Source organism: Peromyscus leucopus, chromosome 23 (genome assembly GCF_004664715.2).
Source record: "Peromyscus leucopus breed LL Stock chromosome 23, UCI_PerLeu_2.1, whole genome shotgun sequence".
NCBI lineage: Eukaryota > Metazoa > Chordata > Mammalia > Rodentia > Cricetidae > Peromyscus > Peromyscus leucopus.
Window position 1 is genome coordinate 31287035 of NC_051082.1, and position 22634 is coordinate 31309668.

A 22634-nucleotide genomic window follows, 5' to 3' on the forward strand; every position below is an offset into this window, starting at 1 on the left:
GCCTGCTGTAGACGGAGGAGGGTTCGGCCGACCGAGAGAGAGGACTGAAATAAATGCAGGTGTTCGCGGGCACCTGGGCCTCCTTCTTAAGGCAGCCCGCCGGGCCAATAACGGCTCCAGGCTGAGCCACGTGGGGTGCCTCTGGGCCTATGGCACGGCGGCCGGCTTGTGGGTCCCCCGCCAGCCCCTGGTTCCCCGGGAGAGCAGTAGAGAACTGTCAAAGCGATCCGGGGTGGCGTTGGGAGCCGGCGGCGGCCAGCGGCACAGCGCCAAGGCCTGGCTTGTAGATCGCTACCCGGGGCTGCTGCCCCCCCCCAAGTGCCCGCTGCCACCATGAACGGCGAGGAGCAGTACTACGCGGCCACGCAGCTCTACAAGGACCCGTGCGCGTACCAGAGGGGCCCGGTGCCCGAGTTCAGCGCTAACCCCCCTGCGTGCCTGTACATGGGCCGCCAGCCCCCGCCGCCGCCGCCACCCCAGTTCGCAGGCGCGCTGGGAACACTGGAGCAGGGAAGCCCCCCGGACATCTCCCCCTACGAAGTGCCCCCGCTCGCCGCCGAAGACCCTGCCGGGGCGCACCTCCACCACCACCTCCCCGCTCAGCTCGGGCTCGCCCACCCGCCCTCCGGGCCTTTCCCCAGTGGAACAGAGCCTGCGGGCCTGGAAGAACCCAGCCGCGCTCAGCTCCCTTTCCCCTGGATGAAGTCCACCAAAGCTCACTCCTGGAAAGGCCAGTGGGCAGGTAAGTCTGGCGCTTTCTCCCTTTTCTCTTCTCCAAGTGTAGACTCAGCTGCCCCTGTCCTCAAGTGCTCCCCTGGGCCTTTTCCCAGATCCTCTCCGACCCGCAGGATAAAGCAGGCTTAGCATGAACTCCGGGGAGGCCAACGGGTCCATTCATCTGGAACCCTCCTCTCCTCCTCCCTCCTTGCGGGTGTCCCAAGCCTTTCTTCACCTGGGAGCGGGCTCCCACGCCCGAGAAAGCCCAGGCCTACCCAAGCTCGGAGCTTCTGAACTCTCTGGACCCTTCTGCAGCCGGGGCATCTGGAAGCCGAAGACTCCCAGGGAGTGGGCACCCAGTTAAGCAAGATGTCTCTGACCTAGGCTGGAACCTCTTCGAAGGCTCAGGCCCCTTCACTTACCGGCCCTGTCCTGGTGGCTTTATTAAAGAAAAACGGGCCTCCTAGAGGCACCGAGTAGAAACAGAAAAGCAGGAAGGAAAAGGAAAATTGATCCCTCCGGGCCTGCCCAGGGTCCGGAGGCCCTGGAGTAGGGTAAGGGGTGGGAGTGAACCGAGACAGGCTGGGGGGCTCACCGAAAGGCGGCTCCAGAGCATGGCAGCCGGGAGAGGCGTCTGGGGTGCCAGTTCTTGGACCAACCAAGTGTTTGAAGGGTCTTCTCGCGCTGTGTCCCAGGAAGTAGACATGCAGGAGGAGGGTCTTCTTGCAATCTGGCTCAGCGAAGCAAGACCCCCCCCCCCCCCCCCGGGTTTCCTTAGCTCTGGGCGCCGCCTGCTTCGTGCTAGGTCTTTCCTGGCAGCGGAGAGGCAAAGCCGAGCAAAGCCCCAGGTCCCTTCCCCGCCGGATGCTGGCAGCGACTTTGCGCGGGGGGCCTGTGCCCGCCACCGCTGCACAATGTTATCTCTTCCGGGCTGCAGCCACTTCTGGTCACACCTGTTCTGCAAATAGCTACTTTTTCTTTTGCCTTCCGACTGTCTGTCAGGAACCCAGGGGTTAAGAAGCTGGCGTTGGCATCCCCTGAGAATTCCCAACGCCATGTCTTCAGGGCCTGTTTAAGAAGCCTGACCCTCCCTCCAGGAGGAGCAGCCAAGCAAAGATCTTGAGCGGGTCTGGAGTAGCAAGGCTCACCAAGGTCCCAGGGGCACCTCTCATTAATTCATTTTTCTCGCCGAGGCGAAACTCCTGATTTAAGACAAGGGCTCACACCCTTGCTGGGGGCAGCCGGCCGTCCCTCGCCTCTGACCAATTCCAAGCCGATGGAGCAGGTAGATGCTGCAGAGGTGTCTCAAGGCCAAGGCCACAGGTCGCCGAGACCCGGTTCTTGGGACTGCCTGAAGATGGCCCCTCCACCCAGGGGGCTCTCAGTCCATAGTTTCTTGCCAGGGATCCCGTCTTTCGGGGCTCCCTCCCTCAGAGCCCTGGCGACTCTTTCTGGCTATCCGCTCATGAGCTGGACTAGGGTGGAAAGAAACCAGGGAGTAAATTCTGAGGGAAAGGCGACAGCTTTTCCTGTGTTTGGGGAACATTTTGGAGACACCTTTGGACTGCAAAATTCGGGCGCCAGGAGCCATTGCGGGTCCTTTCTGACCGTCTGCATGCCCGACTCTGGCAGCCTCTTCTCCGGGTGGGAGACTGCAGGGAGCTCCCGCGTCTCCACTTTGGAAGAACTTCAAAGTTTAGCGAGCCCCTCGCGTTCTTAGTGGGTTTTCACACCCCTTGGAGAGGGCACAGTGACCAAAGGGGTCATAGTAGAAATGCGAATACTAATGGCAACAGCTCCCTGAAAATAACTGGACCTAACAAAACTTCATCACTGTCCGGTTCTACTCTGAGTCCCAGAAAAGGTCACCCTGGGGAGCTCTGAGCGTTTTCTCACCAGCAGGTTCCAACTTCAGCCTCCGTTAGCTGGACACAGATCCCCATAGCTTTCCTAGGACTTGGCAAAGTGGGCAGCTGAGGGCAGCGGCCGGAAGAACCTGTGAGTTACGATTATGAAACCGTGGTTGGCCTTTTTAAATGTTTCATTAAGGGTAAGTCTCTCCTCTTCCGGGAAAGGCCTGTGTGGTTTTCAGACGTTCCTGGGGAGAACTGCTTTCCAAAGAGTGGTCCTAGGGGTCTCACCTCAGCTTCCGGTGCCTCCTCTTGGTCTGGGGAAAACCCGGGAGCAGATTCCATCCAGGAAATTATTCCTTGCCTTCAACGCGCTCACGCCTCTCGCCTCTGTCCCAAGTCAAGTTGGATTCAGCCTTTTTGTTGAGCTTTGGTGGAGAACCCTAACCAGTGTCCACAGTCCGGGCATTTGGGTGGCCAGGAAGGACCCAGACCTGGGGACACTCAGTTTGTATCCCTGGTTTCCTGGCGACTTGGTCTTGTTTGCTTGTTGGAGCTGGACTGAGAGCCCTTTGGCGATTCATCCCTTCTCCAGAATTGCTTTCAGTTCAGCTTGGACCCGGCCTCTGCCAATATTGGTGGTACAACGCACAGTGGGGAATGAACTGTCTCCTGCTAAGGGTGACCCTTAGTGACCCAACCAGTACTTCTTCTCAGAGGCAGGGAATTAACTGAAATTAGAGTAGCAATTACCTCTCCAGTTGGGGCTAATTACAATATAGCTATATTTTAAAAACAATATATGTAAAGAAATGTTCCCTTTGCCAGCCTGAAGACCTAGTTCAATCCATGGGACCTCAGATTAAAAAAAAAAAAAGAACCAGCTCCCAAAAGTTGTCCTCCGGCCTTCCGGTGTGCGCTACAGCGCTCCCACCTGCATATCCTACACATGAAAATAATGAATATTTAAATAAATAATGGCACATATTCAAAGATGTAACAAAATGTGCCCACAACTTAATGAACAGCGCTATCCTTCAAACTGCGATCTGCATCCATTCGTGAGTTATAAATTCATTTAAAAAAGTGTTTTTGAGACAGGATCTCATTATGTTACTGTTGCTGGCCTGGAACTAGCTATGGAGACCAGGCTGGCCTGCATTTGCCTGCCCCTGCCCCTGCCTCCTTGTATGTTGGAATTAAAGACTGCGCCACGACGCCGATTTTGTTAAAATAATTTAGTGTGCTGAGTTTAGCATTGTTTTAACGAAACATTGAATAAAGTGGAAAATTAGCATTCTGTGTGTGGTAAAAGTTTAGTCTAGAAATGCTAATCGGTTATATAGACCCCTATAAAGACGGGGTAGTAATCTGAGCCCCATTTCATACAGTCAGACTGCATTGAGTCAACGTCAGAAAGTTTGTTTAAAATCCTATGTTTACGGCACATAGCCTTAGTAGAACGGAACCAATCAAAGTGTCTATGTGCATTTTAACCATTTTATCATCCATGACGTGAACCACTTTTGAAACCACTGGTTGGCAGACCCAAGCATGGTATCGAGATCGAGGTGAGAGCCGAGCGGTTGTGGCCTAGGAGAAAGGGCTGGGTGGACTGGGGTAGATTGTGGTTCAGCCACAGTGGGTACTGGAGCGAGGGGCTGCGGTTGGACTGACCGCTCCCGATCAGGAGGAGGGCCGTTCCTGGACTGCGTGGGGCCCGGGGGACCGCACTGACCCACTGTGTCGCCCACAGGCGGTGCGTACGCACTGGAGCCGGAGGAGAACAAGCGGACCCGTACAGCCTACACGCGGGCGCAGCTGCTGGAGCTGGAGAAGGAATTCTTATTTAACAAATACATATCCCGGCCTCGCCGGGTGGAGCTGGCCGTGATGCTGAACTTGACTGAGAGACACATCAAAATCTGGTTCCAGAACCGTCGCATGAAGTGGAAGAAGGAGGAGGATAAGAAGCGAGGGAGCGGGACCGCGAGCGGGGGCGGCGGTGGGGGCGAAGAGCCGGAGCAGGATAGCGCCGTGACCTCGGGAGAGGAGCTGCTGGCCTTGCCGCCGCCACCTCCGGGTGGTGCTGTGCCCCCGGGTGTCCCCGCTGCGGCCCGGGAGGGTCGCCTGCCTCCGGGCCTTAGCGCGTCACCACAGCCCTCCAGCCTCGCGCCTCTGCGGTCGCAGGAACCCCGGTGAGCACGGCAGGCTGGGGGTGAGCAGGGTCCAGGACTCGGAGTACGGACGTGAGTGCGGCGGCGTGGGCAGCCAGAGAGGGAGGGGACGGTGAGGCTTAGCCTGGACGCCACGCAAGTGCGTTCTCGGGGGGGGCACATGCCAGTTGGGTACAGCCGGAGAGATGCTGGCAGACTTCTGGAAAAAGAGACCTTGCTTCTGAAAACTTTTGAGGTTGCGAATGGCCAGGTCTGCCTCTGTTGGGCACGTTCCCCTCCCTGCCTCCAAGACTCCATCCTGGGACCCATTTAGAGGACGGGGCTCCGAACTGATGGAAAGGGTACACACTTGAACATTCGCCCGCCAAACGTCCCCGGGGTCCCCAGGGTCCCCGGGGTCCCCGGGCGAGCAGGGCTGGGTGCCTTTGTCTGCCCAGAAACGACAGCCGTTACCGGGCCGGCCATTTTAAGGTTAGGAATAATGAAAATGAGCTGATTGCAGCTTCAAAGATGCAGCCAGGTGTGCGTTTCTTCTGGCCGCCCTCTTCCTTCTCCTCCTCCAGACTCTTTCCCCCTCTTCAGCCAGATATTTCATTAGCATCCACCCTTCCACCTGCACCCTCTCCTTTGAAGATGAGAAGTTCTTCACGGCTGGTCCTGAGGGGAAGTGGAAGCTAGGGTCCTTGTGCCCCTAATGGGACCTCCAGGGTCCTGAGGGACAGAGCTGCGCAAGGACCTTTGAGGTTTCTATTTAAAGCGCGGATATCTTCCTGGAAGGAGCCAGGCGCCCAGGTACACCTTAGGAAACTATCCACAAAGCCCTGACGTGATTTCCACGTCGTATTTTGAAGGTTCAAGGGGCGGGGAATTGGCTGTTTCATTTAAAGCTTTAAAGTTAGCCGTTCTCTGCCGACAGGTCTGCAGTTTCCAAGTCAGTCAGCTGCTCCCTCCAAGGTCTGAACCTTATTTTTAGGTTGTTTGTGGAACGTGCTTAATAAATATGAACAGCATGAGAGGTAATGAAGACAGAGTCTCCTGGCTTTATTTCAAACCTCCCTAGAGGGTGGTATTTCTGTCTCATTTAAAAATTTTTAACTACCATTTTTCCGATTAAGAATTATCCAGCTTCGAGCTGAGTGGTGGCTGTGACGGCTGAGGCAGAGGCAACAGTGGTCTTCTTAATCCCAGCACTCAGGAAGCAGAGGCAGCTGGATCTCTGAGTTCTGGGCCAGCCTGGTCTACAGAGCGAGATCCAGGACAGCCAGGGCTCCACAGAGAAACCCTGTCTCGAAAACCCACAGCTTTTCTAAAGTATTTTGTTTTGCTTGCTTGTGTGAGTGAGTGAGTGAGTGAGTGAGTGAGTGAGTGAGTGAGTCTCCACCCTCAGAGACCCAGGGCCCCAGTGCCTCTACTAGCAAAGCTGGTTGATTTAATTGTCTCCAAACTCCTCCCTGTTCTGTGGGCAACTCCAGAATAGTGGCTGTAGCCCTGCCCTGAGCCAAACACCTCTAGAGCACTCCCACAGTCTAAGCCTGAGATTCGGGAGCTGCTACTTTTATTTCTTTTACACACAGAGAGACATTAGGCAGTTTTATTTTTTAACTTGTTTAGTTTAAGAATTTGCCCTTTTTCTTAGAGAGTCACAACGTGGTAGAAAGGAACTCTCCTAAATCAGAAAGGTGGATTTTCCCCTTCAGGGCAAATGTGCCCTCTCCAGGAGGGTGCTGCATAGAGTGTGGGCTCCGGGGTGTGACAAACCTGCATTGGAGGTGTAGAAGAAGTGATTTAAGCCTGGTGGTGGGGTGCACGCCTTTAATTCCAGCACTGGGGAAGCAAAGACAGGCTGATGTCTGCGAGTTACAGGCCAGCCTGGTCTATACAGTGAGTTCCAGTTCAGCCAGGGCTACGCAGAGAAACCTTGTCTGAAAGAAAGAAAGAAGAAAGAAAGAAAGAAAGAAAGAAAGAAAGAAAGAAAGAAAGAAAGAAAGAAAAAAAAAAAAAAAAAAAAAAAAAAAAAAAAAAAAAAGAAAGAAAGAAAGAAAGAAAGAAAGAAAAAAGAAGGAAGGGAAGGAAGGAAGAAAGGAAGAAAGAAGAAAAAATTATTTAAAGTCTTCTCACAGTTTAATTCAATGACAAATTTTTGTGCTACCTTATAGGATTGCTGTAGGATTTAATTAAAGAACATAAATGGGTTTAGTTTTTTTGTCGGCGGGGGGGGGGGTTGTTTTTTGGTTTTTTCGAGACCGGGTTTCTCTGTGTAGCTTTGTGCCTTTCCTAGAACTCACTTGGTAGTCCAGGTTGGCCTCGAATTCACAGAAATCTGCCTGGCTCTGCCTCCCGAGTGCTGGGATTAAAGGCGTGCGCCACCACCGCCCGGCGGGTTTAGTTTAATATGTAGGAAAGAGTTGTCCATCCACAATTATTAGCTACTGTTTCGTGAGTCGCTATTTTCCCCGAGTAACTAGAGCCCTGGCCACTAGCCTCTCCAGTCCCCCCAGCTCAGCCTCCCCTTTGGCAAGCCCCCACAACTGTTGACGCGGTTTTCACAGACCCACTGATGTTAGGGGAGCGCTCCTAGTTTTAAAAAAAAAAAACTCCCTTGTTGCCCCAGCTACCTCCTCCAGGTGCTTCTTCCCGGGATGCTTCTGTAAGGTTGGTAAGGTTGGTGGAGATTGGGACCGGTCCTTTTGCATCGAGACGTTTGGGTTCCAGAGTAAACCAGTTTGCTCTGAGAGTCCTGGAGCTCAACCTCACTCTGGGCACGGACGCTGCTGCAGCTTCCACACTGGGTCGTGCAGATACACCCGCCCCGGGGAGAAAGGCGCGGGTCGGCAGGAGCTGGGAGTTTGGGACGCCGTCGTTGCAAGGTAGTTGCAAATTGCCTGCGGGTCTCTAGATCAGCCAGATGAGAGATCACCCTTTCCGCCTGTGAGCAGGATGGCCGCGGTCTGGCAGGCATAAAACAGTCTGGTTCCGCTGACCTTGGATCTCTCATCCCCTTACCTACCCGTGACCTCGACTGGGTCGCTTAATTCTCTTCCTTCCTGGATTTGGAGCCCATAATGAAGATGAAAGGAGATGTCGGCTCCTGACGGGCTTTGGTGTAGGAGGCGGGTGCTGTCCCTTAGCTTCCAGCAGAGACCTCCCTTCCTGGGATAATCCTCAAGAAAGTGGGAGAGAACAAGAGCTCGTCAGGGAGAGGACACTGGGCTGTGTGTAGGCAGCAGCCGGCGTGAGGAGGGCTTCACTGGTATACAGACCTTTGGTAGCAGGAGGAGACAGGGCGCAGTAGGGAGAGCAGAGCCCACCGGTCGGCTGGCACAGGGCAGCGCCGATGTACCAGGAACTGAGCAGCCACCCAAAGCTGACTTGGGGGTGGGGGCAGGAAGGGACACACACTGTGGCTCCTGGGGATGTGGGGATGGGCTACAGGCACTGCCGCCGCCGGGAACTCGGAGCTCAAGCCCATAAAGAAGCCTGGGTTTTCCGGTGATGAAGCCTTCCTACTGAGAGAATAACCTAAGGGCGGGAGTGAGGGCGAGAGTGAGGGGAACTGAGGCCGGACTGCTCACCTCCTTTTGTGTGCTCCAGTCGCGGTGGCGAGGAACAGACACCACTGTGCATGACTTTGGAAAGTGTTAGGGGAGGGAGTGTGAGCGCTGAGTGCCTGCCTGCACATCCACATCCCCTTTCTTTTCCCGAATCCACATGAATCTCCCCGTCAGTCCTCTTGAATTCATCAAGTAAAGTGAGAGGCGTTCCTGGATCACCGACGTGTGGATCAGTTCGGAAACACACTGGCTGTGGTCCACGTGGTGGAGCCCTGGAGAACTCGACCTGCTTCCTCAACGCACACCCTCGCCTGAAGCCTCTGGAAATGGCGACCAGACTCTTCAACCAGAGAACCTGAGCTTAGGGACTCCTGTGGGTTTTCCCAGGCCCTGTGAGTTTCTAGTCCAGGACCAGAATGGAGGTGGCATTGCGATAAAACAGTACAACACACAGGAACCAAACAGCCTCTGCATTTCTTCCACACAGCCCTGGCTTTGCTCCCAGCTCATCTCCTCGGCCAGATTGGTACTGCACAGTAGCGAGAGCTCAGTTCGGTGGTACTCGAACACAGTCCCTGTACTCGAACACAGTGTCTGTGAGGCGTGTACCTGCGCTGGCTGGGAAGCTCCCACCCCAAGGGCCAGCATTCCTTAGACTCCTAAACTGGAGTCCCTGCTGTGTTCGCCCTAACATTCAAGAGTCCAGGCGACTCTTGATGGTCTGTGAATTTCCCAGGGTGAATAGGAGTTAATCAGGCTCCCCACCCATATCTCTTTTTGAAGAACAGGGGCAACTTCAACTTCCCAGATTAGCTCTGGGCTCTTGAGCTGGTAATGCCACCTGTCCACATCCTCTCCTCCAGCTTACCCGGTCCTGGTGCCTAAGTCAGAATGGAATCTAAGTGTTGCTCTTTCAAGTTAGCGAAGTCTACCTACCACATTTCTTTTTAAAATATTAATATTATTTTACTTTCTACATATGGGTGTTTTGCCTGTATGTATGTGTGTGTACCATGTGTGTGCCTGGTACCTGTGGAAGCCAGATCCCCTGGAACTGGAGTCACAGATGGTTGTGAGCCACTATGTGGGTGCTGAGAATCAAACCCAGGTCCTCTGCAAGAGCAGAGTATGTCCTTAAGCACAGAGTCAGCTCTCTAGCCTTGACCTGTTCTAGCTCTACCATCCACACAAAGTTGGCTCTCTAGCCTTGACCTGTTCTAGCTCTACCATCCACACAGAGTCCACTCTCTAGCCTTGACCTGTTCTAGCTCTACCATCCACACAGAGTCGGCTCTCTAGCCTTGACCTATTCTAGCTCTACCATCCATACCTCTATCAAGCTCTTTCTGTGAGTCTGTGCCTCTTTGTATATCTGTGTTTGTGTGGTTGATGTCTAAGGGTGAGTCCAACTTTGTGTGTCTGGATATGCCTGCATGGCGCATGTGATGTGTTTATGTTCATGTGTTTACTATGTGTCAGTTAGGTTGCCATGGCGACAATGATCAGTTGGCACTAAACACCAGGACTGCTTTTCTATATACCTTGTCCTTTTCTCTTCCTCTCTTCCTTCTTCCTTCCTTCCTTTCTTCTTATTTGTTTATTTATAGACAAGATCTTGCTATATGGTCCTAGCTGGACCGAAACTCCATATGTAGACCATGTTGGCCTTGACCTAACTAACAGACACCTGCCTGCCCCCCCCACCCCCGTGCTGGATTAAAGGTGTGCACCACCATGTCTGGTGCTTCCTCCCCCCTCCCCTCCCTCCCTCCCTGCCTTCCTTTCCTTCTTCTTCTGTGTTCTAGAGATAAACAAAGGGCTGCACTCACATTGGGCAAATTCTCCACCCCTGAACACAGCCCCAGCCCTTACATATTCTTTACACACAGTGCCTTGCTCCGATGGAAATTCTCTCCACTCTTTATATTTGGGGTAATATTGAAGGAAGGAGAAGCTGTCCATAGTATTCTGTCATCTTCTACCTAAGTTTCAACCCTGTGTCACCAGAGTCATTTTTCAATCTTTTCAAGAAAAAATTGAGTTCACAGCAAAGACCAATCAAGACTTTACCAGCTTCACCCTCAAAAACGGTATGACTGAGGGGGTCGGTCAAAAGCAGAGTTCTCAAGTGATTCTGAATCAAACTATACTCAATCCACCTCCGGCAAGCTAATGGGAAACTGAGGTAGGACACCAGGAAACAGAGGGGTTTCCTGGACTGGCAATAGCTGGAGCCTTCTGGAACTGTATATCTGGGGATAGACTGCAAAGCGGAAGAGAGCAGCCAGACACAGCGGGAAAAGAAGATTGAATTCTACAAACAGTGGTTCCAAATGACTGTCCCCGGTGACTGGCCAGCCAGAGCCGGTCTCTGGGCTTCCTCAGGATATCAGACGTCAACGCCATTTTATTTGCTCATCAGTAGCTGGAAGGAGCATGCTAAAACCTTGTTCCGACTTTTTCACTAAAATTATTTTCTCTGCTGGTTGTGTGCAGCTCAACGACAGAACTCTTTCCTAGCGTGCACACAGCCCTGGGTTCCACTTGTAAACATACATCTATGTTTTGGGCTATAGATGAGACACCATTACTTTTGAAAGCACAGATAATTCCAACCTTAAGCTGTATTCTACAATTCGACTTCGAGGAGGTGAGCTGCACAGAGGCAATGAAAACATATATTCTTTGGGGCTGGGGCTACAGTACTTGCCTGGCTTGTGCCAGCCCCTGGATTCAGTGCCCAGCACTGCAACTGAGTCCATTTCATATGCATTTGTTCAAGGTTCTTGTCTGCACTGTGACACACTAAACTCTTCAAGTGTATGGTGATATTTTTTTCTATCCCTATGAATGAACTCATAGGGATGAAATTTTTATCTGAATGAATTCTTTTTTTTTTCCTCAATTCTCCACCAGACTGGATATATAAGGCTATGGTATTTGAAAACATCTTATCTACGATTTGCCCATGTTCCAAATCACTCAGGAGGTTCACACAGCTAAATATATCTGGGAATGCTTTCTATATCACATGGAATGATTTCTTTCTTTTACTTTTCTTTTTTTTTTTTTTTAAACAGTGTTTCTCTGTGTATCCCTAGCTGTTCTGGAACTCACTATGTAGACCAGGCTGGCCTCCAACTCACAGAGATGCACCTGCCTCTGCCTCCCAAGTGTTGGGATTAAAGGGTGGGCCACTACCATACAACAATGGAACAGTTTCTACTTCCAGAAAAAAATACACACAAAGTATCACCAAAAATTGAAAATGTGAAAATCCTGTATTTATTGGATTTGTTATAATAAAATGGTGCATACTTTGAGCCGGGCGGTGGTGGCGCACGCCTTTAATCCCAGCACTCCGGAGGCAGAGACAGGCGGATCTCTGTGAGTTCGAGGCCAGCCTGGTCTACAGAGCAAGATCCAGGACAGGCTCCAAAGCTACACAGAGAAACCCTGTGTCAAAAAAAAGAAAAAAGAAAAAAAAGGTGCATACTTCATTTGAACTTAAGGCTGCAAGAGAGTAAGTTTCTAAAAGGAGAGGGCAGTGAAGCCAATGATGCCCCCATCGTGAGTGGCCCCTCCACAAGGGCACGAGCAAACACTGAGGGACCGGCATCTTTCAAGCTACCATCTGTCCTCGGATTCAGTGGAAGAGAAAGGGAAAAACCACGGGTGACTTGTCAAAATGCCAAGTTTTCCCTCAGAACCCTGGACAGGGCTTGGCTTCCTGAGCGGTGTCTGTTTTTTATTGCCTTTCTGAAGCAGGGCAAATAACTTAATCCCTTTGACCCTGTCTGCGGCCCCTGGAATTAGGCCTCTTCTCATCTTCTGTGAACGTGGTGAGATAGTGTGTGTGAAGAGTACATCCTACCAGAGTTGGGCTTTCCAGAGCATACGATCCCTTCAAAAGCTAAGGCCTCGCTCGGGGCTCCTACTGAGTAGGCTGCTGAGCTTTGTCCGGCAGGAAGCAACCTTAGCAGGGCCATATAGACTTTTTAAGGGCCTTATATCCCCGTCTGATGGACACCTGAGTCAGGACCCAGGCCAGAGTGTGTGGATTGCAAAGTGGCATTGGTACCAACCAGACGCAAGCAAAGAAATGCCTACAAATGGCAGAGCATTGAAGCCACACCCCCACAGCACTGACTTCGAACACTGGACATGCATGCAGATTCTAATTCTAGGATAGTCTGGTGACTGAGGACAGACGTGTTTGGATGAAGAGGGATTTCCATAAGAATTCTTAGGACTCCAAGACTAAGAGATTGTCCCCCAACTTCACTTATAAATAAATCATTTCCCTTGGCTGTTACTGTATCAATTAGATTTTCGGTGTGGTTAGTAGAGACCACAAATACCAGTGACTTACAGCTACGCAATTCATTTCTGTCTTACATGGAAATCTGAAGGTAAGTCACACAGAGCTGGGATGTGGCTTCCAGTGGCCCGGGACTCAGGCTGCCTTGGCTTCCAGTGGCCTGGGACTCCGGCTGCCTTGGTTGTCTGTCCCTTCTACCAACCCTGTACTGTCTGTCCAGTCCCATGGTGCACTCAGCCACCATAACTACTTTTCAAGCCAGAAACAAGGACAAGGTAGGCAGAATTACAATCTGTAAAAGATGGAAAAACCTCAGATCTGTGAATGTGCGCCCTTACAGAGCAAAGGAGCTTTAGAAGGACAACAAGACACTAGGCGGTGGTGACGCACACCTTTAATCCCAGCACTCGGGAGGCAGAGCCAGGCAGATCTCTGTGAGTTCGAGGCCAGCCTGATCTACAGAGCAAGATCCAGGACAGACACCAAAGCTACACAGAGAAACCCTGTCTCAAAAAACAAACAAAAACAAACAAACAAACAAAAAAGAGGAGGATGAGGCTAGGGACTTTAAAGAGATTATAACAGACGGTCAGCAATGAAAATGGGGGAATGGGATCGGTTCTCCGACCACAAAAGCTTGGGTTCTGCTAGCCGGCTGAGCAAATGTAGCATCGTATTCTCCAGAAAGAACACCCTCGTCTTGATTTAAGCCTTGGGGGCTTTGTTTTTATTTTATTTACTGTTGTGATTTTGTTGTTGTTATTCATTTGTTTTTTAAATAAGGGCTTTCTATATAGTATAGGCTAATAGTGAGCTTGCCTGCATTTTCCTACTTTGGGGTAAGGTGAGGGCTGTGGATATGGCTCAGCAGTAGAGTGATTGCCCAGCATACATTGGGAACATTCCAGAAGAAGAAAGAAATTTATATTGATGGTAAGGGATTATAACTACCAATTCTGGGCCAGCTAAATGACACAGGAGATAAAGGCATCTAAGAACTGTAGTATATGCATTAGATAGATAGATAGATAGATAGATAGATAGATAATAGATAACAGATAGATAGAAGATAGATAGATAGATAGAAAGAAAGATAGATGATAGATAGATAGATGATAGATAGATGAACAAGTACACAAATACATATATGTAATTTTTTGTTTTTTGAGACAGGGCTTCTCTATGTAGCCCTGACTGTCCTGGAACTCCCTCTGTAGACCAGGCTGGCCTCGAACTCACAGAGATCCACCCACCTCTGCCTCCCGAGTGCTGGGATTAAAGGCATGCACTACCAACACCTGGCCATATATGCAATTTTTAAAAACTTAAATAAATGAACAAATACATAAATACATGTATGTAATTTTTTAAAACTTTAAAAAGTAAATAAATGAGCAAATACATAAGTACATAATACATAAATAAATAAGCTAATGAACAAATACATAAACACATATGTATAATTTTTAAAAACTTGTCCTGAAGGGCTGGAGAGATGGCTCAGCAATTAAGAACATGTACCATACTTCCAAAGGACCAGAGTTCTATTCCCAGCACCCAGGCTGGGTGGTTACAACCACCTATAACTAGTTCCAGGGGATCTGATGCCCTCTCCTGGCCTCCCCAGAGACCTGCAGTTGCATGTGCATAAACACACACACACACACACACACACACACACACACACACACACACAAATAAGTAAGTAAATAAATAAATAAAGACATAAATACATAAAATCTTTAGCTGGGTGGTGGTGGTGCACACCTTTAGTCCTAGCACTCAGGAAATAGGCAGGCAGATCTCCGTTCAAGACCAGCCTGGTCTACAGAGTATCTTCCAGAACAGCCAAGGCTACAGAGAGAAACCCTGTCTTGAAAACTAAATAAATAAATAAATCTTTAAAAAATGAAATTTGTTCTGACAATTTGGTGTTTTATGAAAAAGGCAACTGGTGAAAACAATATTCATTATTGCAACTAGCCCTGTACAGGGAGCCCATGTCCTGGAACTCAGTGCCAGAGGGAAGTTTATTCAAATGTGTGTGCTTGCTTTGTCAAACAGTGAGACTCTGGAGCCCACTGTTTGCCTTAGCTATCAGAAAGCTCAGAACTAAAATTAGTGTTGGGGCAGAACTCAGCACTGTATCCATTCTAACACAGGACCCGGAGGAAGGCTGAGATGCTTCAGCTGGAAAAATCTGCTTCCGCTTCTGTGTTTACCGCCCCCCTCCCTTCGGAACTCAGAGAACTCAGATCTTCGAGTCTTTGTCCCAGCAGCCGTCCGAGGAAGAATATGCCACAGAACTGCTGTGACTGTCAGAGGAAATGACCCCTGTGGGGGCTGAAGAGACGGCTCAGCCGGTCAGAGCAACCGCTGCTCCTCAGGACTGGGATTTGGTTCTCAGCACCCACACGGTGGCTCACAACCATCCGGAACTCCAGTGCCAGGGATCTGCCGCCCTCTTCTGGCCTCCCCGGGCACTGCACACATGGTGCGCAGGGGTACATGGGACTAAAACACCTAGACACATAAAAATGATTTTAAAAAAGACATAATGCACTTGAAAAATGCTTTCTGAGATCTATAAACGTCACCTGCCATTGTGTAACCATGGTAACCATGTTCCTCCTCTCCTCTGAGTTGGCATTTTTCAGTTACCCGTAACTAGTTAGTAGTTGATGAAGTTAATTTAGTGGCTTGTTACAAGACATTTTTACTTAAATAAAATAGAAGCCAGAGATGTAGCTCAATGAGCAGTACAGGTCTTACCTAGAATGCCCAAGGCTATGACTTGCATCTCTAGCAACACACACACACACACACACACACACACACACTCACGTACATGCACACGCTCACACTTAAAAATAAACAAGATAGAATGAGAAATACCTGAGTACACTTCATATAGTGAGAGTTCCTTGGACTGCCATGTAAGTGCTACGGAGTTTTATTATATATCCCAGGCTGGTCTTGAACTCAGAAATAGGGAGATTCAAGGCATGCACCACCATGTCAGACCAGAGCTGTTCTTAAAACTTGTATGGTGCCGGGCGGTTGCAGCACACACCTTTAATCCCAGCACTCGGGAGGCAGAGGCAGGTGAATCTCTGTGAGTTCAAGGCCAGCCTGAGCTACAGAGTGAGTTCCAGGACAGACAGACAGAGCTACACAGAGAAACCCTGTCTGGAAAAACAAAAAACAAACAAACAAAAAAAAACTTGTATGGTGCTGGATATGGGATGCATACTTTTAATCTCAACACTCTAAAGGCAGAGGCAGGAGGATCTCTATGAGTTCAAGCTCAGTCTGCTCTACACAGCACATTCCAGGCCAGAGCAGCCAGGGCTCCACAGTGAGATCTTTTGTTCATTTGCTTTGTTTTTAAAGAAAGACCAGCTCTGAGTGTGTAACATTTGCTTTGCCTCTTTAGAGCCTGGATTTTGTCAGTGTCCTAGGTGGCACAGTCCTGTACTGGAGAACAGCTTCTGTCCTCTTTGAAAAGAAAAAAAGAGTCAGGGTCCTGAAGTGCAAGGGGCAGAGAGAATACTTTTCAAACAAATTCCTGTGGCCGCTGCGGGGCAGCCAGTGCTCTCAACCTGTGAACCTCCTCCAGCCCCTCGCCGTATTTCTGATAAGTCGGTGGTGGTGGTGGTGGTGGTGGAGGTGGAGGTGGTGGTGGTGGTTTCAGTTAAAAATAAACTTTGAAAATGCTGTCAGTGGTTAACTGAGTAGAATTACAATTTTCTTTCCTTCCTTGAGGCTTGCTTTCTGTTGAGAAAAGTCGGCATTATTTCAAAGACTATTGACTAAATTGTCACTTTTCTCACAGGAAGTAGAATGACTAAATCAAACTACAGCTAGGTCTGCTCCAGGAAGTCTGAAACTCCCTTCACCTCATTAATCACTGGCCCCCAGGAGGAACTCCCGCATCCAGAAGTAATGGATGGCCTGAGCTCCGGCTAGTAGGACTTGGGAAGGCAGCCTCACTTAGAATGCCCTGAGACCTCACAGTTCAGGGTCAGCATGAGTGGGGGGGGATGTCCTGGGGTGCAGGAAGAAGAGAAAAAAAAGACAGCATCACTTCTCTTTCTGACCGATATCACCCGGCCGAGGTACCTCCAAGCAAGTCGACCTTGGCAAGATTGCTCTTCACATGCTGTGGTCCCTGGCTGGGGCTTCCCTGTCATTTATTTTCATTCCATAAAAGTCTATGAACTCACCAGAAGACACTCTGGAGGCAGAGGCAGGCAGAGTTTTGTGAGTTCGAGGCCAGCCTGCTCTACAGAGTGAGATCCAGGACAGCCAAGGCTACACAGAGAAACCCTGTCTCAAAAAAAAAAACCAATTAAATAAATACATAAATAAATAATAATAAATAAGTAAAAGCATATGAGCTGGAGCTGGAGAGATGACTTAGCAGTTAAGAGCACTGGCTGCTCTTGCAGAGGACCTACCTGGGTTCAATTCCTGGCAACCACATGGTGTCTCACAACTGTCTGTAACTTGTTCCAGGGGATCATCTGATACCTCATACCTCATCTGATCTCCACCGGCACCAGGTACACACATGGTACACACACTTATGTGCAGGAAAAACACTCTTAGACACTAAATAAAATTGAAAAATCTCACTGGAGAGTAGTAGAGAGCACCTTTAATCCCAGCACATGGGAGGCAGAGGCAGGAGGATCTCTGTGAGCTGGAGTCCAAAACAGCCAGGGTTGTTACACAGAGAAACCCTGTTTAGAAAAAACAAAAGCAGCCGGGCAGTGGTGGCACACGCCTTTAATCCCAGCACTCGGGAGGCAGAGGCAGGAGGATCTCTGTGAGTTCGAGGCCAGCCTGGGCTACCAAGTGAGTCCCAGGAAAGGCGCAAAGCTACACAGAGAAACCCTGTCTCGAAAAATCAAAAAAAAAAAAAAAAAAAAAAAGGGCATGAACCAGAGCTAGGCATGTAGCTCAGTTCATAGAGTGGTCACCCAGACTTACAGAAGTCATGGGTTCAAGTCCCAGCCCCACTGTGCCCAGCCCAAATGTGTAGACCAGGCTGGCCATCTTAGACAGGGAAAAAAAAAAAAAAAAGATAGTGCAGAGAAGCTGAGATTTCCCAACTTCTGTGGGATGAAAAGAGTGCAAATATAGCTGTTTGCTTCCCCACCCCCACGCCCCGAAAGGGGAAGGCAAAAATCTACAAGATGGGAACTGGTTCAGACAGGTGCTCTTGCAGGCAGGACTGAGAATAAATGGTGGTGGGCAGTGTGTGCTTGGCAGAGTTTGGAATTAAACCAACAAGTGCTGTGTATCCTCATCTTCCTCAATATATACTTTATTTTATTTTATTTATTTATTTGTCGGTATGAATGCTCTACTTGCATGTATGCCTGCTGGCCAGAAGAGGGCACCAGATCGATTAGGGATGGTTGCGAGGAGCCACCATGTGGGTGCTGGGACTTGAACCCGGGTCCTCTAGAAGAGCAACCAGCGCTCTTAACCGCTGAGCCATCTCCCCAGCCTCTTGATTTTATTTGTTTATTTGTTTTTACCACATTTCTTTCTTTATTCATTTGAGGGAGGCACGTGTGCCCTGTGTGGAGGTCAGAGGACAGCTTTGCAGGAACTGGTTTTCTCCATCTGCCATGTGGGGTCCCAGGGTTGAACTCAGCCCCTTAGCTTAGCCACAAGCCCCTTTACTCACCCAGCCATCTTGCTAGCCCCACTGGTTTTGTTTGCTTGTTTTGTAGTGCTCGATGCTTGAGGATGGATTGAAGAGCCTCACCCATGCTAGGTAAGCACCCATCACTAAGCCAGGTCCCAGCACTTTCCCCATGTTAGAACAAGAATAAATATTCTAGCCCTGTGTGTTGAGTTTATTCCAGGGAGAAATGACCAAAAAAAAAAAAAAAAAAAAAAAAAAAAAAAAAGTTTATCTCTTTATTTGATAAATTTTTAGATTTAAAAAAAACTATATTCAGCATGGTGGCACACACAGAGGAGGCTCACTCAGGAGGATCATGGGTTCGAGGCCAGCCTGGGCTATGTAGCAAGGGCCTATTTGAGAGGCGATTGGGAGGAAAGAGAGGGAGGGAGGGAGGAAGGGAGAAAGAAGGGAATAAGGGGGAGAGAGAGAGAGGGAGAGAGAGAGCCCTACCCAAGGTGCAGAGAGCTTGGCAGTATCCACAGCTTGTACATTCGCTGCAGACTTGTCCCTGTGTCTATCAATTAGTAGCGGGGGTGGAAATGACGGTTTCTAAACTGAGGCCCTGGGACTCCATCCACCTCACCCTGCTTTCTGGGAACAAGCTCCAAACCTCTGTGTAAGGAGCCTGGATTGGGGGTAGAGAGGTGACTCAGTGCTTAAGCACACGGGCTGCTCTTCCAGAGGACCTGGGATCAATTCCCAGAACCCACGCGGTGGCTCACAGCAGTCTGTTAACTCCAGTTCCAGGGCATCTGACGCCCTCTTCTGGCCTCCTTGGGCACTGCATACATGGGATGCACAGACACCCATGCACATAAAATATAAACAGAGCTTTGATTCCAGCACTTGAGAGGCAGACACAGGCAGATCTCTGTGAGTTCCAGAACAGTCTGGTCTACAGAGTGAGTTCCAGGACAGCCAGGGCTACACAGTGAAACCCTGTCTTGAAAAACAGAAACAAAACTATATACATAAATCTAAATGAGCTCAGCATTTGACTCAGTTTAGTCTCTAAAAACATCAGTAGGGTGTTTTTGGTTTTTGTTTTTGCTTTGTTTTGATTTGGTTTTCTGAGATAGGGTTTCTCTGTATTGTCCTGGAATTCGCTGTGTAGACCAGGCTGGCTTCAAACTCCAAATTAGTAGGTTTTCAGAAAACCTCCAGAGGGCTACAGTCTGGTCCTTCAGGTCCATCTCCAGGCTCCAGGCACTGTGGATGTGGGGCTGGCCATCCCTGCGGTACTCCGTCTGAAGTCCTATCCTGAAGAAGCGGTGAACACAGGAACACAGCTGTGGGACAGGAAGTTGGGGTGTTTACTGTTGTCAGTCATAAATCACTTCTCTGTGTGTTCCAGGCTTCAGTGAACTCATACATCCATGGTGGCTCATAGCTACAGGATCTACCCTGTTCCTTCACCTTTCTTTCTCTATGTGTGCACGTGTGCTTGTGCATGTGCGTGTGTGCATGTGTGTGTGTGTGTGTGTCTCACAGATTGGGGGTGGGGGTGTTCCTTGCCTCTTCTTTAGACTAACACTTTCATTGACTTATTGGAACGGCACGAATTACCCAGAAAGAATTATTCATCTCAAAATACTTAACTCTGTGTGTGTGTGTGTGTGTGTGTGTGTGTGTGTGTGTGTGTGTGTTACAGGAGGTCACATCCAGGAACTCAAGCATGCCAGGCAAGCACTATTATCTCTGAGCTCAACCCTTAGCCCAGGAGACTTAATTCAATTATACCTGTGTGTATTTTTATTTCAGCTGAAGGGTTTGAAAACGTTTTTTTAGATTACATTTATTATTTACTTGTGTGTGTCTGTGCACGGGTGCTTGCATCTCTATGGATGTCACAGGAAACTTGCAGGAGTCCGTCCCCTCGTGTGGATCCTGGGGGTCAAGCTCAGCTTGTCAGGCTTGGTGGCAAGCACTTTTACTGGGGAGGCCCTTGGTGGAGGGGTTTTTGTTTGCTGTTAGTTTAGGGTTTGTTTTTGTTGTTGTTGTTGTTTGTTTGTTTTTGGTTTTTGTTTGTCTTTTGAGATAGGGTCTCGCTGCTTAGCCCTGGATGACCTGGAACTTACATGTAAACCAGACAGGCATTGAACTTACAGAAATCCACCTGCCTCTGCCTAGGATTGAAGGCATTGAGCCACCACACCCGACAAGTTTTGATGGTTTGTTTGCTCCAAGGCAATTTTCACAGGTTCTAAGAATTAAGAAATGGATATTTGGGAGCTGGAGAGATGGCTCAATGCTTAAGAGCCCTGGCTGCTCTTACTAGAGGACCTGGGTTCAAGTCCCAGCACTCACATGGTGGCTCACAGCTGTCTGTAATTCCAGTTCCAGGGGGGTCCGACAGCCCTACACAAGCATACACGCAGACGAAACACCAGTGCACATAAAATAAAGGGATTTAAGAAAAGAAATGGGTATTTTCTGAGAGGTCATGCTGGCGCCTTCCACCGTGACACAGAAACAAAAGTTGCACGTCTGGTCTGTTGGTATCTCCTGTGTGTCTGCTTACTATTTTGAGGGTTATTTGTGTCTGTGTTTAGAGGTGCACCTGCCTGTACTCACAAGGAGGCCAGAAGATGACCTCAGGCCCCACTTATTCTTTTGAGGCCAGATTCTCCCTGAACCTGGGGCTTGCTTTTTCCCTCCACTTGGCTGGAAACTGACGGGCTCCAGGCACCTTGTCTCCAGCCGGATGGGAACAGATGCTGGCCTGCCTGGGACAAACACAGCCTCCTTACCTAAATGCAGGCATCCAAACGCGCCACCCTCGTGGTTGCGCAATACTCTTAACTGCTAAGCCATCTCTCCAGCTGGGTGTGACAGCACAGGCTGTTAGTTCCAGAACTCAAGAGCAGAGGCAGGGGAATCTCTGTGAGTTCAGACCAGCCAAGACCCTGTCTCAAAAAAACAAAGAGAAAAGTACAAAAGGATGTACTAAAGATGCTTACCTTTGTGTCATTTGCAATTGGAAAACACAGTGGCCCAAATGCTCATTGACTCCTAAGCCTAAATGGTTACATGTCTCCTGATGGAATTAAGTGTCCCCCTGCCCGCAAGTACAAATTTTCATCTGTCATCCTGCCTTGTGTTTCCCAGCACCCAGCACATAGTAAGCATTCAAAAGGATGACTGAATAAAGGAAAATAAAATTCTGGTGTTGATACACAAGCACTGTGGGTGGGAGTTGCTGCTCTTCTAGGGGGCCAGAGTTCAGTTCTCAGCACCCACGCAGGGGGCTCACAGCCCCCCATAATTATAGCTCCAGCAGATCCCATGGCCTCTTCTGGCCTCCAAGGACACCAACATACACTCATCCAGACACAGACACATACATATAAATACAAATTTAGGGGCTGGAGAGATGGCTCAGTGGTTAAGAGCACTGACTGCTCTTCCAAAGGTCCTGAGTTCAATTCCCAGCAACCACATGGTGGCTCACAACCATCTGTAATGAGATCTGGCGCCCTCTTCTGGCCTGCAGAGACACATGCAGGCAGAATACTGTATACATAATAAATAAATAAATCTTTAAAAAAATAAAAATAAATAAATACAAATTTAAAAACCACAGTGCATAAATTTTTATAATGGAGTAGACGTCCAAAATCTCTGTTGGGAAGCTGGTAAGAGCACCTGCTCTGGTGGAGGACCAGAGTTTGGTTCCCAGTACCCACACGGTGGATCACAACCATATCTAACTCAAGCTCTCAGGGCTCTGACATCATTTTCTGATCTCTGTGAGCACCAGGCACATATATGCTGTATATACATACACACATGCAGGCACACACTCATACACATAAAATAAATCTTAAAAATGTCTTTGGGTGCCCGGCGGTGGTGGCACACGCCTTTAATCCCAGCACTCGGGAGGCAGAACTAGGCGGATCTCTGTGAGTTTGAGGCCAGCCTGGTCTACAGAGTGAGATCCAGGAAAGACGCAAAGCTACACAGAGAAACCCTGTCTCGGAAAAATAAAAAAAATATCTTTGGGCATATGCATAATGAGAGATAACCATGGCATTGCATTAAGTGATTTTTTAAAAAAGTTATGAAGTAAAATGTGGCTTAGTTTCCATTTCTATGTTTTTAAATACTACAAAAGAGGTTATTTCATGTATGTGTAAGTACACACATACAATTCTTTTTATTTAAAATTTTTATGTATTTATTTTTATTGTGTGTTGGTTTTTTTTTTTTTTGGTTGTGTTTTCTGTTTGTTTATTTTTTTCCCTGTATGTTTGTTTGTGGACCACATATGAGTGAGTCAGATCCCCAGGACTGGAGTCACAGACAGTTGTG

At 49.1% G+C, this 22634-nt stretch overlaps 1 protein-coding gene across 1 annotated transcript; it reads left to right on the plus strand.

Moving 5' to 3' along the window:
• The first annotated feature begins 222 nt into the window (after positions 1 to 222).
• On the plus strand, positions 223 to 5708 carry Pdx1 (pancreatic and duodenal homeobox 1). The gene is made up of 2 exons (XM_028878014.2): positions 223 to 742; positions 4324 to 5708. Exons 1-2 carry the CDS (start codon positions 334 to 336, stop codon positions 4767 to 4769), a joined length of 855 nt encoding a protein of 284 aa, XP_028733847.1. The 5' UTR covers positions 223 to 333; the 3' UTR covers positions 4770 to 5708.
• The last annotated feature ends 16926 nt before the right edge of the window (positions 5709 to 22634 follow it).